Source organism: Cyclopterus lumpus, chromosome 6 (assembly GCF_009769545.1).
Source record: "Cyclopterus lumpus isolate fCycLum1 chromosome 6, fCycLum1.pri, whole genome shotgun sequence".
NCBI lineage: Eukaryota > Metazoa > Chordata > Actinopteri > Perciformes > Cyclopteridae > Cyclopterus > Cyclopterus lumpus.
In genome coordinates, this window is record NC_046971.1 from 7,696,303 (window position 1) to 7,715,688 (window position 19,386).

At 45.3% G+C, this 19,386-nt stretch overlaps 1 protein-coding gene across 1 annotated transcript in view; it reads left to right on the plus strand.

The window, feature by feature from the left end:
* The window catches only part of LOC117732355 (A disintegrin and metalloproteinase with thrombospondin motifs 20), a 71,527-nt gene that overhangs the window by 30,203 nt on the left and 21,938 nt on the right, over positions 1–19,386 (plus strand). The window contains exons 12-26 of the mRNA XM_034535254.1: positions 3,517–3,662; positions 3,949–4,130; positions 4,897–5,033; positions 5,205–5,322; positions 8,222–8,317; positions 10,422–10,588; positions 10,777–10,906; positions 11,701–11,827; positions 11,948–12,158; positions 12,910–13,074; positions 13,252–13,422; positions 14,356–14,475; positions 15,607–15,711; positions 17,340–17,504; positions 18,098–18,370. Of these exons, the coding sequence (XP_034391145.1) occupies positions 3,517–3,662; positions 3,949–4,130; positions 4,897–5,033; positions 5,205–5,322; positions 8,222–8,317; positions 10,422–10,588; positions 10,777–10,906; positions 11,701–11,827; positions 11,948–12,158; positions 12,910–13,074; positions 13,252–13,422; positions 14,356–14,475; positions 15,607–15,711; positions 17,340–17,504; positions 18,098–18,370 (2,313 nt within the window). The remainder of the gene's footprint in view (positions 1–3,516; positions 3,663–3,948; positions 4,131–4,896; positions 5,034–5,204; positions 5,323–8,221; positions 8,318–10,421; positions 10,589–10,776; positions 10,907–11,700; positions 11,828–11,947; positions 12,159–12,909; positions 13,075–13,251; positions 13,423–14,355; positions 14,476–15,606; positions 15,712–17,339; positions 17,505–18,097; positions 18,371–19,386) is intronic.

A 19,386-nucleotide genomic window follows, 5' to 3' on the forward strand; every position in this document is an offset into this window, starting at 1 on the left:
AGGTAATGATTTAGTTGTTGTCACGGTTGCATCACGTCGTCTCTCTTGCTCTCTCTAGCTCGCCATCGCCTCCATCTTGGCATGTCTATTCCTCCTCTCTTCACACCCTTTCAACACAAAAGGAAATATGGAACAGGGAACACATTTATGCCTTGGCAAAAAAAAAGAAATCTGTGTAAATCCAGTCTATAATAGTAGATGCCATTTGACTTATTATGAGCAACACAAATCATTATTTACCACTGAATAGCTTAATGGCTCTCTAGAGTCTCTTACATGCAGGTCAAGTTATTCGATTTGTAATAGAGCGCCGCGACTGATTGGAATTCAACGGCGGTGGTCCATGTTGCGCCACAGGTGACCTCAGATGTTTCAGTTTTTCTTGCAGTCTGTCTTAATTAAGCATTGTGGAGTGGACTCCTCCCCCCCCCCCCCCCCCACCTCCCCCTCCCCCAACAGAGCCATGAGAAAGACACCGCAACATGAAAGGTGAAGCCTTTTGGAAATGTCCGCGTCAAAATGAAAGAGCGGAGGGCTTTTCGAATCAGTCCTCTGCCTTCTCATTCCTGCAGTGATGTATGGCTTGTGTTCAGAAATGAGGTGCTCACTGCAACGGTTTCCCGGCAATTACAGGGCACCGACTTCCAAACCAGCCAGCGGAGGAGCTCAGAGCAGATGCTGCCGTCCTGAGATACGCTTCCCACTGTTGGTGTTAGCATGATGGGGACTTCTCTGTGTGTGGATGAGGTGGCTACTAAACTTTAGTTGGTGTGTTTTGAGAGCATAGTGGCAAACGTTTCCCGATGTGCATTATTTGTTTTGCGTTCGTCTTCCTTTTCAAACTCCCCGACGATAGGTGGCGCTAAGGAGGGCATCTGTAACCCTATTCGCTGCATAGACATCCTATCTATCCCAAAGAGTCCCGAAGTTCTATAAACAGTATGGGGGAAAAAAAAATGCATTACGCGTTATGTATGTGTTTGCAGATATGCACTTGTCTTGGTTGGCGAGTCGGCGTGCGTCTTTGTGGAATTCCTCATTTGAAACACAGCTGGACAGGTTTTTTTTTCTCACAAGACCTTCAAATGTCGCACCACATTCCCAATTGAGGGCACATTTTGACAATCTTTCTAGGAGAGAGTCTGCCGGTGTCCTTAATGCTTGTTTGAGCTTTGCCTTTCACCTCAGCGTTTTCCAAGGGTGTGTTTATGCACTTTGGAAAGAGAGGCTAATTGGAATTGAGCGTGACCCCCAGATGCCTCCAGACTCTAAGCAATCACTCTCACACTTACTGCACATTCACAGGTACACATACACACGCGCACACACACAGACGCGCACACACACACGCACGCACGCACGCATCATCTCACACAGATGTTTTTTTTTTTTCCCTTCCACTCCCCCTTTTCCTTCTTTCTTCTTTTCACCCACATCACCTTTTCAAGCCAAACAAAACGGTTGTAAACACAGGGTGCCAGCGGGGGGAGTGGAATGCCTCAGAGGCTTACACAGGCTTTGGTCCTCTCTGACAGACAGTCCTCCTTGTGTTTGACAGTTCCTCGGGTTCTGCCGGGCCGGCTGCACTGTGGTGGTCCCTGCGTGGCCCTTGCGGTTTCCCATAAGGGGATAAAGGGGATGTGGGGGAGGGAGGGGTATATAAGGGATGCTCAGGTCCCGGTTGACAGTCCCTAAGCTAAGGTGGGGGGAGGGGGTGCGATGGCTATAAGGGGAGAGACACTCTGTGTTGGGTCAAAGGAAAACTCTCGAGTAAACGTTTTATGACGAATCTTAAAAAAAAAAGTCTTTCTTTTTTAACGATTCCATGAACTCTGATTGTTTAGCTCTTTTGTCTCGAGGTGGTTGCTCAACCAACAAGGACCCTCGTTGCCTTTTTTTGTGGTGTTTACCGCATTCCTTTTTAGTCCCTTTTTATTTGAATAGTTTTTTTCTAAATCCATTGTTTGCGCTCCAACAAAAATGATCAGCGGCCTCATTTTGCATTTACAGTGGGACGAGGCAGGAAGAGACTGACACCAGGTCTGCATTATGTAACTGCGTGTGGCTTTGTTTAGGCCAGACCCCGCAGCTGTTAACACCTGTCTGTCGTTGTGCACAGACTTTACATTCCATCATTAGACCTGCAAACTGGGCCAGGTTTGTAGAGGCCACATCTTCTGTGTTGTTTGCATGTGTTTGTTTGCAGGTGTTCACCGAAGGCAACGCCTGCTAGTTGTGAACTTATGTCGAAGCGGACACTGATTAGCCATTTGTCCAGGAGATGACTCTGATTGATATCCTCCCTGGTTTATTAGCGCAATGATGAAAATCCAGTGAAGCGGAATCCCACACGGTTCTGTTCTCAGGTCTCAAGAGTCTTTATCTATCTGGAGAAGGGGAAGGAATATCTTGTAGTGGAACGGGCATGTGGCCAGTGGAAATTATAGGGAGTTGCATTTCCCCTCTGCAAAGAACTGGTAATTGAAGTAACAACTTGTGCATGAACCTCTCAGACCTGTGAGAATGAGGTGTCCTCCTCCTAAGTTTAAAAGCTTTGTATCCGAGGAGATAGACAGCCGAACAGCAGAACGGAGTTCCTGATTTCAAGCCAGTAAGGAACTTTGTTCTTCTTGTTATCACAACTCTAGAGTTTCCTTATCATGGTGCCACTGCTCCCCGTGCCTGTGTGCCCCGGACGGCTGGCTACGTACCCAGACAGACGGCGTCTTGTCCTGCATTCTTTCAGTGAACAGGACCCTCCGATATCTTAGCCACCGAGAAGGGGATTTGGTTACACACAAAGGGAAATGGGCCTGCCGTGCTTTGCTTATGAAAGCAGTGTTAGCACTTCTTGGCAAAAGGTGGTTAGTGGGTTCACACTGTTTGATACCGGGCGCCTTATTTCCTATGTCAAAGTGGATCTACTGTACTGTGTGAAAGATATTCAATTCTGTATTTACAACCCCAGGCTAAAAAAAAAAAAAATGGTTGTCTTAAGACATTTTTGTGTTGACACAATTTCAATGTCAATGAGCTTATTGAGAAACAGAGAGCCCGTGTGGAAAATAGTGTGCCTTCATGCAAATAAAAACATCATCTGATTTTTAGAAGAAAAGAACACCGCCAAATAAATGATAGATTTGGTTGACATGAAGGAAGTATTCTCCCCACATACTGTGCATTTCAGTTTGCGGTTTCCCTCATTGACACTTCCTGTCTTCCACTATGTCTATTTGTGTCTCTATCCCCACCGTTCCTTCCCTCTCCCGTTTCTCTTTGGACAGCTGGAGGAGTTGGACGCCTTCCTCGAGGGTAAACAATAGCAGAATTAGGATTTCTTTCAAAAATATAGCTTGACATCTAAACAGAGGATGAAGAAGGAACAGATGAACCCCCACCCCCAGCTGTGCCTGCATCAATCCTGCAATCTGTGTTTGTCTTCAGGTCTGTGGCAGTTGCAGTCATTTGTTGTGTGTGTGTGTGTGTGTGTGTGTGTGTGTGTCTGTTCACATGCAGTACTGCAGACACGGGATGTGCGTAAACAAGGAGTTGGACCTGAAGCCAGTCCACGGGGAGTGGGGGCCCTGGGGGCCCTACAGTGTTTGCTCCAGGTCCTGTGGTGGAGGAACCCGGAGCAATGCCAGAGACTGCAACAAACCTGAGTAAGAAAGGATCCGGCAGTTATGACAATCACACCCATTACAGACTGTTTATGTGTGTTCGACTCCCGAGTATGAGAAGCAATAAAAAAAAGAGAGCAGTCGTGCCTCAATAAGAGTTGTAAACAACTGAGTTTGAAACCTGCACGTCAGATTAATTTCAGCCAGTCAGAGAGAGCTCGTTTCCTACGTGTGAAGTGATAAAGTCAAACGAGAACCAAGAACGCGGCCTTTTGAGTTGAGAAATAAGCGTCGTGCTCTTGTTTTTTTCCGTCTCGTCTCGCTCCAGGCCCAGGAACGGGGGGAAGTTCTGCGTCGGTCGCAGGATGAAGTTCCGCTCTTGCAACACCGAGCCGTGTCCGCGAGGACAGAAGGACTTCCGCGAAGAGCAGTGCTCCCACTTCGACGGCAAGCACTTCAACATCAACGGCCTCCCCCCCGCCGTCCGCTGGGTCCCCAAGTACAGTGGCAGTGAGTACACCGACGTCATCCCAGAGCGTGCAATCTCGAATGTTTTGCGGTCTCGCCCGAGCTGCGACATCAAAAGATGGATACTATTTACATCCAACTGTACGGTGTAGTTTGAAGCCGGTGATACAGTATGTTTGGTGCATTTAACCAAACCACATTGCGGCGTGGGAGGGATGTGGAGGCCAATGCATGCAACATCGTGACATCAACTGCATTAGGGGAGAAGATGGAATGGGTGGATGGGCGAGCTCCTTTCTACTTTCTTTGTCATACCTTAAGAGCTGCAAGGGTTGAATCTTCAGTTGACACGAAACAACAGCAACATTAAAGCAACACGCAGCCCATTCCATATGGACCTCCTGGCAGCTTTCCTTCCTGCATGCCAAATCTCATTCCTTTTCCCCCCCGAGATGGCCAGCTCAGCTCCATGAGATTACCATCTGGCAGAGACCACCTTGTCTAACTTACAAAAAGTGACTCATCTTTTGTTATTGATGCTCCACAAGCAAACGGACCAAGCCCCAGAGCCCTTGTGCTGTCAGATACAAAGTGATTCTTCCAAACAATGGATACAAATTTGTCAAATCTAGCAAGTGTCTTCTGAACTTTTGCAACGGCGAAAAAAGACGTCAAATAGGTATGGGATGGAAAAATGTGTTTTTGTTTCATCAGCAAGTCATCTTGAGGCGTTTCATCTTGTTTGTTTTTTTGCACAGGATTTTAATTGTATTAATCTCATTAGCTTTGTTTTCTTTCTCCCGTGCAGTACTAATGAAGGATCGCTGTAAGCTCTTCTGCCGGGTCGCTGGGACTATGGCGTACTATCAGCTGAAGGACCGCGTCACCGACGGCACGCCATGTGGGCCAGATACTTACGACATCTGTGTTCAAGGCCTCTGCAGGGTATAGTGAACCTACGTGTACACACACACACACACACACACACACACACACACATTTTACGTAACACTGTGTTGTGATTAACGGAAAGGATGGAGCTTGAGTTTACAATCAAACTCGTCATTTTTAGGTACGTTTTACATCAAATCACAAATCCTTTTCTTGCTTCTTCAGCAAGCCGGCTGCGACCACGTTCTCAACTCGAAGGCCAAGAATGACAAGTGCGGAGTGTGTGGCGGGGACAACTCGTCGTGTAAAACCCTGGCAGGGACCTTCAACGACGCTCAGTACGGTGAGTCGCCCCGCTCAGATTACACATAGACGACTGTTCCCAAAGAAAGGAGTCGCTATTGAACAGACTGTGTGTCAGCAGCTTCTGCGGGTCACCTATCTGATACGCAGAAGAGCTGGAGAAAGACCTCAGTTCCACGTGGCTGCAACGCGTGTTGGTGTGCTGATGCCATGTCTGGTTATGTTTAAACATATTAGGCTGTCTTTTCAGCTACAATACGTGCTTCAGCCGGATCTGGAAGAACGCAGTGCATCAATCTGCCGGAGAGCTTTTTCAAAAAACGGAATAACTCTCTCAGGTCTTCAGAAAGCGAAACACAAACTTGACACCGCCCCTTTGAACTGTCCTGCATAATGCGGTTCTCTCGGCGCGGGCCAACTGCTGATTGCATCCAATCCTTTTTTTTTTTCGGGTCTGGGCAGCAAAACAGCAGAAGCATTAACATAAAAGCCCTGGGTGTGGCCTCCATCATGTTTACTCGGCATTAGTTTGGCACTGAGTTTGAGCGTCTCTATCCATCTGCTTTCTTTCTGCGCTCGGTGAGCTGTTGGGGGCGGGGGGGGGGGGCACTGAGCTCAGCCCTGGTTATTTGGCTTGACCTTAGGAAACACGAGAGGGAGTGCAGCCCAGGCAGGACACCCCTCTGCTCCTGGGTCTAGGCCTGTCTTTCTGGCCCTTTTGTCCTTTTCTTGTTTGTTGTCTCTCTACTTCTTAGTCTCTTCCTTTGTCTCTCTCTCTCTCTCTTCACATACGAACCACAGTGTTTCTTTTTAGTGCGGTTGGGGATAGTCAAAGTCAATTCACGTCCTCACAAGTCAATTGCAAGTTTCAGAATGTTGAACCTTGAATTGACGCAGCATTTTAACATATTCCTTGTATGTTTTAATGTTTAATTAGCTATTTCTATTATTGGTATTTTCCCCCAGTATTATAACACATACAAACTTGCTTGCTCGGTCTCTTTCAATCTTTAGATTGCCAAGTTTCAAGTAAGTTAATTCCTAAAGCTGACCTGAGATGTATAAGTGGGCTCAGCTTTTCTATATTTTCTGGTTTCTTCCCTTGATGCTAAAGCAATGAGAGCTTTCAATTGAAACAAGAACAACTAACTTTGGAGGTTAAATGTTTCACAATGGAAATAATGATAATCTAATCACAGTAAGTGCAAAGCAAGCAGATGTTTGTCATAAACCCAGCCAGTACTGTCTGACAAGTTGCATCAGGGTGAGCTTGTGACGCCTTCTAATGCTCCCCTGCAGGCTATTAATACATCATCTTCTTTCTTGCTAGTGGCGTGTTTCTGAAGCTCATACACCCCTGTGTTTTTTTTAAAATGAGCTTATCCTGTCCCCAGTGTTTAGTGAGGGGATTGGACGTGACACACAAAACAGTAAGTTGTGTATAGATTGTGTGGGTTGTGGTGAAGAGGGTTTATTGTGAAGGAATAAAGGAGCACAATAGTAGTCGGAGTAGCTTCCTGTACAGTATTAATTCAAATGGGAAGCGTCTTTCAGTCACTGTTTACGTGGCATGTGATGACTATACAGTGTCTGTGTGTGTGCGTGTGCGTGTGTGTGTGTGTGTGTGTGTGTGTGAGAGAAGATTTACATGGCTGATGAGAGGTAGATATGTAAACCAAGTGCTGCCCCCGAGTGGCTCAAGGTGTCAGGCTAACCGTCATGTCACACCAACCCACACCTTTCCTTTCATGCCATTCAGGTTTTATTTTTTTTTTTTTTAAGGCACCAGTAAGTAGTTGGAAGGTCAATTTCTCAAGCTGAAATCTCATATTGAAACGAACCAGATGAATATTGATAGTTTTCAACTGTATGTAATACACCCGTGGAAATCTCATCTTTTAATAGATTTTATTGGTTTTACTCAGTGGCCAGAAGTACAACGTTGTGGTTGCATCTACACAGCTGCTCAGCATGAGTACAGTGCATTAAGGGTGACATTGTTCTGCCCCTGTAATTCATAAAAGAATATGTTCTCATTCATCTGATTAAATAGCAGTTAGAAAAGTAACTGTGTCTTTGAGTTGTGTCTTATCTGCGAGCTCCTTTCTTTAACCCGAAAAGGATACATTTGTTATTTATCTTGAGATTATGAGAATGTGCAGAATCTGTAGAACCGGTGTTGCTAGAAATCTTTCGATACTTGATGTGAGAATTTCTTGCCAGTATCAAAAATGTTACTTTTAATTTCAAAACCTTACACTTGCACATTCATATATATTTTTTTTCTGCAAAATTAAAACAATTTGAAAATAAAACAAGCTAAAATCAGCAAATGTCGAATGATGTCTAAACCTGTCAACAAATCGTGACCTAAAGAGTATTTAAATACACAACAGTGTGATCAAAGTGTAAGTAAAGAAGAGTACGAATCTCCAAAAGCATTCAGTGTCGTATGGTAGTTTTCAATACATGCTGCTGCAGATACGTCCATAAAAAGTGTTTAGCTTACATACCCTGCCCCCTGTCTCTATCTTCACATTTCTGTTGTCACGTCTTGGCTTTCACATGCTCGCTCTCCCTCGCGCTCACTCGTTTTGTATGTTAGTTTATCACGGGACAACAGGCCCGGTGTAGTAATTACAGGCCAAAGGTAGGTCCAGGGAATAATTACATATCATTTCACGGTCGGGCCTCTGAGACTAAAACAAGGCCTCCTGCAGGTTATTTGAGAGGACTAGACCTTTTTTTTCTTCTTGTATTTTTCCAAGTGTGATATTTAAATCCTCAGTGGTTGGAACCGGACTTCCCTGACTGAGATTTGGTGTAACATCGTGAAGCTATTATGGAAACCACTCACTGCTTTTATTGTGGCTACTTTGTTCCCTTTTGAGACTTCATACAATTTATTGTGACTCTCTGTCTCTGCTTTTCTTCTTCAGGTTACAACACAGTGGTGCGGATCCCAGCCGGAGCCACCAACATTGATATCAAACAGGTCAGCTACTCTGGGAAGTCAGAGGACGACAACTACCTCGGTGAGTGTGCTGTGTGTGTGTGTGTGTGTGTGTGTGTGTGTGTGTGTGTGTGTCAGCGTAACGATGTGGCTTTAAGCAACACTGTATCGAATTGCAGGTTATCTTGGGAGAATCAATCCAAAGTGGAAGCAGTCCAGCCTAATAAGATGTACACAATACACCCCTTCAGCTCTCATCTCATAGGTCAATGCCATTATCCCCTAACATGACCATAAAACACCCATGCTTGGTGACCCAGAGCTGTAGATGCAGGCTTTTAATGAAGGAGAGTACGGAAAACTGTTGTCAAACTGTTTTCATAAAGGAAAGGAAACTGTCATTTGTACTGAGTTTATATGGTGGAAACTAGGAGGGGCGTTGGTCCATCTGGTCGTGGGGAAGAGGGTTGGTTGGGAAAGCAAATGGAGTGTCAGCCCCTGAGAAAGATAAATGAGGCAGCAATAGGTGCTAATTAGAGGCATGTGGAGCCCAGGCCGCATGAAAGTGGATATAGGGGTATAGGGTTGGATGGACCCACCGGGCTCAGAGCGTGTGTGTGTGTGTGTGTGTGTGTGTGTGTGTGTGTGTGCGCTCTTGCACGTGAGAGAGAGAGATACAGACAGAGAAAAAATGAGTTTTGCCTATGTTGTCAGGGCGGGCGCCCATTTTCCGATGGTTCAAGTCAGGTTCAAGATGTTTTAAGTCAAGTTGTCAGAAAACACATCTGGCTAGGGCCTCGTTGCCATGCCGCTGTGAAAAGCTTGACTCCCGCAGCTGCTGAGTGCCACAACCACACACTGCGCGAGCGGTGCCTGATATTGCACATGGTCGGTATATGCAACGCCCTGACGTTTTTTTTGGAAGTCGGACTCGTACAGTATGAAGACATTTCTTCTTGGAGAAGATCACCCACCGCATGTGCCTTTTTGAAGTCGTGGCTCCTTAACTTTGAAGCGCTCTCCTGTTGGGCTTGGACACTGTGCACGCCTTTAGAAAGCAGCTCAATGCTCACCTGTCTGATTTGTTTGATTTATACATTTTTTAATCTTATAATATTGACCTTTCTCAGGGAAAGTATAAAACATAAAACATATACACATTTCGTGGAGCATTTACTGTGGTCCCTCAAGTCAAAGAACGAAAGGTTTTTGGAGAGATGTAATGAATAGACAGTGCTCTTCACAGCTATCACCTAAATGTCTTTTTCTGTTTTTCTGGAAGCGCATGATGGCTTAACACCTTTTTAAGACCCAAGACCTTCCTCCTGGCTGGTTTCTCCTCTTATTTTTCACCCATATGTATCGAAACGCACAGGTATTTGGAACAGTAATCTGCCTCCATGTCACATTGACTCATTTTCAAGCAATAAGGTGTACATAAAAAAACAAACATGAATATGTTCATGTACGTTTAAGTTCATGTGGTGCTTGTGGCTCTGTGGCTGCACTTTTTTTTTTTTTTTACGGCATTGCTTAAAGTCAGCGATGACAACCATAGTCTATAGATCATTTACAAAACCGCACAGTCCTTCCTCAGACTAAAGATAACTAGCTTGGCATCCAACAATGTGTAGACTTAAATGTAAACACCAGTTGCTTCTTGGAACATAGTCACATACATTGTTTCAGCATGCTCTTTCAGATCTTAATGAACTGCATGTTTCTTGGGACCATAATGTTTGAGGTCGAGAGAGAGTGAGAGAGAGAGAGAGAGAGAGAGATCATTTTGGGTTTGTGAGGTCGTTTGCCAACTTTGAGTGTTTATCCATGTGTTCCTGTGTGTTATTTGCGTGTGTATGTTTATGTACTTGTTTGTATTTGCAGTCAGCTGAGATCCTTTGTTTGCCTTTTAATGTCAGTCATTACGAAGAGTCACGCAGTCTAACTTCAAATAGCTGCAATTTAGTGTCACCAGTGTTTCAGCATACCTCCCCTGCAGAACAATAGTTTGGCAACTCAAGGACAGTTTACTTAACTTATAGCCTGAAATAATAAGTGCCACGTCTCGTAAACATTCCCAAATCTGCGAGAAGCAAACATTCCTTTACTCGTGGGGAGTTCTTTCACATTCGGAGCTCCGCGTTGTTTATGGTTGTTGTTTTTTTTGTGTCCATTTCTTATTCCAGCATTATCCGACAGCCATTCCAACTCTCTCCTGAATGGGAACTTTGTGGTGGCCATGTTCAAAAGGGAAATCACCTTCAAGGGAACCGTCATCGACTACAGCGGCTCGGACACAAAAGTAGAGCGCATAAACTGCACCGACCGCATCGAGGACGTGCTCATTCTGCAGGTCTTTAAATAATCCATCCCTCCTCCTGTTTTTCCTCCTTTTTTTCGTCTCGATCTTCCAACCGACCCGAAAAATACTGAGCGAGCTATCTGTCTAAAAGGGTTGATATCTCTGTGTGGACGTAGACACAATAAGGACCGCACTGTTAAGTCTTTTGACCTTGCCTTTCCCACCATTGTTTTCCACAGGTCTTGTGTGTGGGAAACCTCCACAACCCAGATGTCCGGTACTCCTTCAACATACCCATCGAGGAACACAGGGAGCAGTTTGTGTGGGATCCTTCAGGCTCCTGGCTCGAGTGCAACCGCATCTGTCAGGGTAAGACCTCAGCTTTGGCTCCCGGATTCACACACGTGAAGAATGGGATTGTTTCTCTTTGGCTTTATAATTGCACAAAGTATCCGGAGGATGTTGTGCAGTTCTGATACGCACACTCATGAATACATATTCAATGGGATTTTTAGGCCCAACGTCATTTCACAAATTGGAAAATGTGTTCTTGTGAATAAAGGTGTCCAGCTAACAAGCAATTGTACAGCTACTCGTGACATAAACTATAACACTTTACCACCAAAAGTGGGACATGTATATGAACCATAATGTGTCTTTGAGCTCTTATTACACAACACCGTATTACATGGACATGAATACAAGTGTCAGGGCACATTAGGATTAGGATTTCTCTTGCATCACTTGAACTCACCAAAAAAGTATCCTTTCCTTCCATAAATACCCCTCCCGGCAACCCCGATGTGACCCCGGCCGATCTCATCGCCCGACACCTTCCCCTTTGGCTGGCCCTTAACCCAACTAAGCCCCTCAAATTTCTCTTTTTAGAAGTAAGCTAGTCAGGCACCCAGTGGGTCAGAGGGCACAGTGGGTTCCAGTAAAGAGATGTATTTGTGGGGTGTCAATCTGACATGGGCCCCCTCAGGCTGCATGTTGAAGGACTGGATGTCAGAAAGCTGGTCAGACTTGTTAAAGGTGAAGAAATGTGATATTTAGCCATCGAGCTGACTGCCAGATGTTTTCTGATTTGAACCCTGCTTTTCCCCACGTGTCTGTTGTGTGCGTGTGTGTGTGTGCGCGCGCGCGCGTGTGTGTGTGCGCAGGTGAGCGAAGACGAAAGGTCGTATGTGTGCGTAAGAGTGATCTCCTCGAGGTTTCGGACCAGCGCTGTGAACATTTACCTCGTCCCGTTGCTGCTGCTGAGCCTTGCAACACTGAGTGTGAAGTCAGGTGCGCATAAATGCACAAAAACACACACACACACACACACACACACACACACACACACACACGTGCACCCACAAAACAAATTCCAACGGACCAATTTTTCCGACACCTCCACTCCCGCAGGTGGCACGTCGCCGGAAAGAGCGAATGTACCGCCAAGTGTGGCGCGGGGTACCGCAGTTTGGACGTCCAGTGCATGAAGTACAGCCTGGTGAAGAGGCAGAGTGACCGGATGGAGGCCGGCGCCTGTGGAGACGCCGCCAAACCTCAGGCCAGAGAGCCCTGCCATGGGGACTGTCTGCTTAAGAGCTGGCAGTACAGCGCCTGGTCCCAGGTACAGACCAATTACAGGCATATTTAATCAATATTTATGTATTATTTATATATTTCTAATGTCTGATAATGTATGTACTGTGTATAAGGGGTCATACACTACATTTATAAGGCCAGATTTCTTTTTTTACACTGTAAAACCGGACTTTCAAATTCAATTTAAAATAATTAGTTTTGGCCTGATTGGCCTATTATTGTTCACTATTATAAGTTTCTTCTATCAGTGTGAACAGATCCCCTACAATTCATAGGAATAAAAACCAAATGCGGTCAGACCTCCGCCGAGGAGGGAGTTTAATACGAGGAGTGATAGTTGGAAACAAATCTGTAATTATAGAAAGATAATCCCAGAATGCAGTCCGTCGGGTTGTGTCGGCTACTCGCTTCTGATAAGCTGACAGATGGATTTACAATGTCTTTACCTCGGTGAATCGAACATATTTAGGGTTGATAAATCAGTTTTTTTTAAATATAGGAATGTCAATATAGGAAGAAAATCATGCTGGATATCTCTAATAGCGGACGATCACTACTGCATAGTTTATTTATTATGCTTATATGTTTATTTATTTGCAACGTATGTTGTACTTTCCAAACATCATTTTTGGACAGAAACAAATCTAAATTATTGAAAAAAATATTTCTCATTTCCACTCTAATTGTATTCCCATTTCATCATTGGAGAAAGGATGCCATTGATGAATGCGTGACGGAGTGGGCTGAACATGTTCAATGTGTTTTCTTGTACGCAGTGCTCTAAGACGTGTGGACGTGGGAGCCGTAACCGAGAGTCCTACTGCATGAACAACCTGGGCAGACGGCTGGTGGACAGGGAGTGCAACGAGTACCAGAGGGTGCTCACTGAAACCTGCAGCGACCAGCCGTGTCCCAAGTGGACCTTTAGCGAGTGGAGTGAGGTGGGGAACTCTCACGCACATACAATACACACACACACACACACACACACATACAAAGCAGCATCTTTATCAGTCCTTGGAAATGGGCTGCGTAGCATTACTTTTTCTCTACCTTTTTTCACCATCATCCCAACACCATCCCCCCCCCCCCCCCCCCCCCCCAATTTTGCCACCCAGTGCCTGGTGACTTGTGGTAAGGGGATGAGACACAGACAAGTGTCCTGCAGCTTGGGAGCCGGGGAGGAAAAGCTGAGCGAGCACCTCTGCGACCCATCCAGCAAACCTCCTGCTGTGGGGAGCTGCGAGCTGCCCGACTGTGCATCCTGGCAGGTTGGCATCTGGGGAGCGGTGAGTCCTGCAGACACACACACACACACACACACACACACACACACACACACACCGATAAGACATAGACACACTGGGGCGAGGCAACTTGATGTAGTGTTTCCCCGGAAATGAGCTTCATGTGTAGCTTGCTGTCTAGGATCCTGACTCGTATCTGTTACTCTCTCTCTGTGTGTGTGTGTGTGTGTGTGGCAGTGACGGTGTATATTTCAAGTTTGTGTGTTTAAGTGTGAGTGTGTAACCTGATATACCGGCAAGTTACGGAGGAGTGTGCTCTGAGTCCAGCTGCCATTTCCTCCATGATGCTTTCGCTTTGCCCCTTATATCCTGTCAGACTAAACCTGACAAACACACACACACACACACACACCTTCATATGCATTCAATCTTCTAAGTGTCCAAATATTTCTCTATAGATTCAGTCCTGTTAGGGGGAAGCACAAATTGAATGAAACGTGTATGAATAGCCATTCATAGTCTAGTTTATACATTTAGGTCTAATGCCCCGTCACCTGTTTGTATGAAGTCAGATAGCGGTGTTTACAGAGCTGGAATATATCAGGTCGTCAATGCCTGTGTAAGTATAATTTACTGATCAAATAAACCTACCCCCGTGGCACTTCCTCTCGTGTTGTACCTGCATGTGGCCCGATCGCCTCGTATGTGAGTTCAGAATTGGGTAAAGGGTCGAGTTAAGACCAAGGGTGTGTATGTGGACGCATGTGCTCAATTAATGTGTGTGTGTGTGTGTGTGTGTGCGTGTGTGTGTCGGTCCTACCCCGGCTCTGCTGAGCTGAATCTTGAACGAGGCCCCGTCTAAGATATCAACCTTGACATACTTAGATAGAGTCTGAGATAGCTTGCGGTTGACTGGTCCTCTCTCTCTCCTTGTGTTTACACGCGCGTGTGTGTGTGTGCATGTTTGTCTTTCAGTGTGCAGTGACTTGTGGCCATGGCTACCAGATGAGAGCTGTGAGGTGTGTGTCGGGGGGCTACGGTGACACGGTAGACGACAGAGAGTGCAATGCTGCAGCGAGGCCGAGAGACAGTCAGGTAAGAAGAAGCAACTGTTGCTAACGGCTCACACTGTCTCCAGACTAAAGGTTGTTTTCACCTCGATTTAATGTGTCCAATAAGATTGCAGGTTGCTGTTTACAATAATAAGGGTATAAAGAACTGCGACCAGAAATGCAAGACTTAAATCAGTGTTGACCAAAGAGTTTAGGCTTCCTCCAAGGTTATTTTAACCTTAATATCAATCTTAAAAGATAGTGCCAAAAAGCGGCAACAAGGGATTTTTTTTATTTATTTTTTTGCCACTTGGAGGAAGCGGAACAAGCTGCCAGCACAAGATTAGTCCATCATTCCTTTTTCATTTCCTTCCAACATTTCCTTTCACCTCTGTTTTTTAGTCTCCACTAACTCCGATGAGGGGAAATATCTGGTTTCAAAGAACTCGACGTTCACCAGCTAGTTGCTAACTGGCCAGGTAGCGTGCCGTAGAACCTTTCAGCGAACAGCTGCCTGCTGCGGCCGGAAAGGAGGCGGGTGGGAGGCGTAGAGCTGAACCAAATGGGAAGGTTGTCGGCAGGAGAGCCAAAAGCAAAGAGAGACTAAAAGGTTTTGAGGGATTCGACCACGTGCATTCAGTTATTGTCACGCTTCACGTCAAGCTCTTGTCCGTCATATGGCGATTGGTTGAAGGGCGAGCCACTCACCTGCACAGTATCCTTGAAATTAACTCTTTGACGGCGCTCCTAAATCAAGCATGTGACCTTCCATGCACACTTTAAAAAAAAGTTGATTAATATCAGCAGCTTCTTTAAGTGCTTGGCTGTTCTGCGTTGCTTTGACCTTCACGTCTACATCTGTGTCACGGTGGACACACCTGAGTGGTTTAAGGGGCTCTTAGACACTGATGGACAGACTGTTGAACTCGTGACCTTTCAGGCTCCAAATAGGTGACATCTGTCTCAGCTGTTGGAATGAAAATATATATAATAAAAATATTCACAGACATTGCATAAGCATTTATATTTTTTAGCTGCAGACATCCTCAACCTGGATCTTTTGAATCCAAGGGCGCGTGGGCATATGTTTGGGATATTTACTCCCGTTGCTTCAATGTAGGGGATGCATGACTCAAATACTCATTTGACTGTATTTCCATTCTTTTGCTTCTAGGACTGTGAGATGCAGGTGTGTCCCTGGGCTCCAGTGCAAAGCACACCTCGTCCTAACAACTCCGCTCAACTCCTGACCCAGTGGAGATACGGCTCCTGGACTGCGGTAAGGAAACACATTGGCTTTACTCGGTCTACAGTCTGTGGGTTCACCATATGCAGTCCAAAGAATATTCAAAAGCAATTCTATTTGTTGAATGGGAAACACATTACTGTACCCTGTCATTCATCTTTCTGTGTGTAGCCTGAGAGAACTGATCTGCGGGGCTTTGGAATCTGACTTACCTCTCAAAGCGTGAACAATAAGAATACTGATGACAAAGTTTGTATAAATATGTGCATGTGTGTGCGTGTATTTCTGCGTGTGTAATTGAAGGAAACCGCACTCCAGTAATGACTGGCTCCTCCTGCATTTATTAGATCGACATCGACAGGACCATGATCCTCTTTGGCATTGTCTATTTTACCCCCTGCTGCATCTACACACACACACACACACACACACACGCACACACACACACGCACGCACACACACACACGGGCACACGTACACACACAGGCTCCACTGTCTGGGCTGAGAGGCCCCTCTGTCTCTCTGATACTTTGCATTGTTACTCGTCGCAAATGAAAACCAGATTTCATCTAAACACGAGTCTACGGTTTCTAAGATTGAACCCCGTCTGTCAATCTGGAAGTCGGTGTGAGCTCACATGTCAAAGAGGCCAGCGCCAGTGTGGTCTTACAGACACACACACACACACACACACACACACACAGATTATATACAAACCACTTGCACACGTACACATCCATACATACCCCCCCCCCCCCCCCCCCCCCCACCCCCATAAGCAGCGGAACTGCCATCCTCTTTAGAGAGTCATTGATATGAGATGGATATTAACATGCCTATTTGAGCTGGAGCCTTTTGATTGCATTAGGTATTCATCCCCCTGTTCACTGGGATGTCCCGTTTAGATGGTAGGGGTACAGCTACAATAGAGTGTGAGCAGCTGAAAGTTGATCGGGGAGTCACTTCAGGACACCGACAGGATTTTAAGCAATCATAAACGCTTTTATTTGTGACACAAGCTAAAGGATCCACAAACATGTCGCCTCATCTGTTACTTATTGCGATGTGAACACTGATGTCAGGAAGTAAAAGTGAGCTACATAGAAGCATAATATTGCATAATCCAGAGGAACTTGCTAGCATCAAACGTACCAGCCTAAACCCAGGCCTTTTACCTTGAAACAAGTTTTCATTCAATCTAATCATCCTAATACAAGATATTACAACTTTCTTGAATTTAGCTTTTTCCATTACGGTGGGAAATATTGTCAACCCACAGAAAGTGATCAAGCGTTTTCTCACAGCACAGAAAAACGTATGACTCGAAAGCATTAGGGAGGCAGACGCATTTATTATTCATTTATTTAATTATTTATAAGAAACAAAAGGCTATTTGGTCACTTCAAATTAAACATAATTGCAGCTTAACAATGCCACTTCATACAATAAGATATCTGGGTAATCATCTGTGTACTACAGGTACAATAGACCCATAGATACATGACATGTATTGGACACAATCTAGTATGCTCTCACTGACATGGCACTCACAAGCAGTCACTGACTTCAGTCTTGAGAAGTAGACAGTTGATATTATCACTTTAACAACCACACAACACAAATATTGATCTCCGTTCTGCTTGTATCTGCGTGTCCTCCAGTGCTCGGTGTCCTGTGGCAAGGGGAAGCGGGCGCGCTACGTCAGCTGCAGAGATGCCCAGGGAGGAGTTGCTGACGAGTCACACTGCACCCACCTGCCCCGTCCCCCGGAGTCCTCGGCCTGCTTCATTCCCTGTGGCCAATGGCGGGCCGGGGAGTGGTCTCCTGTGAGTAAAAAAAAAAATAAAAAAACTTCTAACGCTGTGTCCAATCCATACAGATGTTTTCCACTGCAGAGACTTTCAGTACTCGACCACAATGTTTAAAAAAAATCATCCTGAAACAAAATGGGCTCTAAGTACCGCCGTGGGACAGTTTTCATTGTTGTCACGACGACAAGAGAGACGAAACGCTGCATGATGTCAGACCAGTGGCGGGATTATCCTTTTTAAAATGTTACAGCCAGAATGTGATTTCTCGGAGGACAAAGTCTTAAATTAAATCCGTCCATGTCATATTTAGTTCTCTACTGCAGCTGCATTCATAGTTACTCGTGGGGCTCCATATCTCAAGGCTTCACATCATGAAGCAATACATGGCAGGCGATTTGCTAAATGTTTGCAAAGTCCTCCAGTCACATTGTCACGTAGCATCAAATCAGTTTAGTAGCATAGTTCTCATAACAATGCAAACTATAAAGTTGAATATACCCTTTATACAAGAAATCTAGCACTCGAGAATTGCCAAAAAATGAAAGGAAAATCTGAAATAATGTTTCATTATTTCAACATTTGTAACACCTTGGCTCTCTGTCCCCCAGTGTTCAGTGACTTGTGGCGTTGGGAGAGCCACCAGGCAGGTGGTCTGCTCTAACTACCACCAGTCAGTGGACCAGTCTTTCTGTGACCCGGACGAGAAGCCCGCGACAGAACAAGAGTGCGCCGCCGCCCCCCCGTGCCCCTCCATCTACCACCGCCAGCGCATCAACGATCAGCCCTACGGATATCCCCAGGACCCCGGACGCCATCCTGGCCACAGCAGCTGGAATGTGCCCTCAGCGGACAACCAGTGGAGGACCGGACCCTGGGGCGCAGTATGTTCACCACGTCGTCTTTTTGGGGGAAATAGGGTTGTGCGTGAGCATTTTTCGTCTGCCGGTAGAATAACATCAGTTGTAGTTGTAGAGCATGGATTTCTTTGAGCTGAAATTAATTTGGCACTAACAAACCCAAAAGGGTTTCGTGGCAGTTCAGGCTCCGAATGATCTGAATGTCCTTGGCCTTGAATCAAATTGTAAAAAAAAAAAAGCAGGCTCCAGTTAATTTCTTTTTTTTTCGTGTTTAACTGTGTCTGGTCTTTTACGGTCTGCAGGGAATCTTTAAATATGTGCATTGGTGCATTAGAGTTGTGTAGTTTTGTTTGCATGATGTTTTTTCGGCATCCGTTTTGCCATGAAATTGCTCTTGTGGACCCAGAACTTATCGCAGAGAGATATTTGGGGATTTACATGGTAGGGAGCACGTGAGTTCATTAATTGGTGATTCTTACTACTAATCTCATCCACAATCACTTGTTAATCACTTTTAGTTGATTACATGTCTGTAGCCTCTATATGTAATTTGCTCTTTCACCCTGAATTTGTGCTTTATCTTGAGGGTACGCCCACTTTTATAACAAATAGCGCGAAGCATGTTGTATCACTCTGCTCCATGCTTGAGGATAATTGACAACATTTTGCACCTAATATTGCCATTTTTCATTTTGACAAAAGTCAGTTATTAGATGTCTCTTACTTCATCAAAAGACCTGAATATTCTTTTACTGTGAAATTCTCTTTTGGAGATCAATCCTTAGTTTTTTTTCACGAGGACATGTGTTTTCTGGGGTTTTATCTTGTTTTTCTGAAAGCCACAAGAAGAACATTGCTCTATTTTCCAAACCCCCACCAGCAGAGGCATTCATCCCAGTGCCCTGTTCAGTCTCACATGGTGAACTTGACTGGAAGCTGTTCAGGCTCACATACTGTAGAGAGCATTGAATGTGCTCACTCACATTGACAGTGGGGATGTGTCATTGTAATTGGAGGCAGAGTGCACCTCCTGCTCTGTG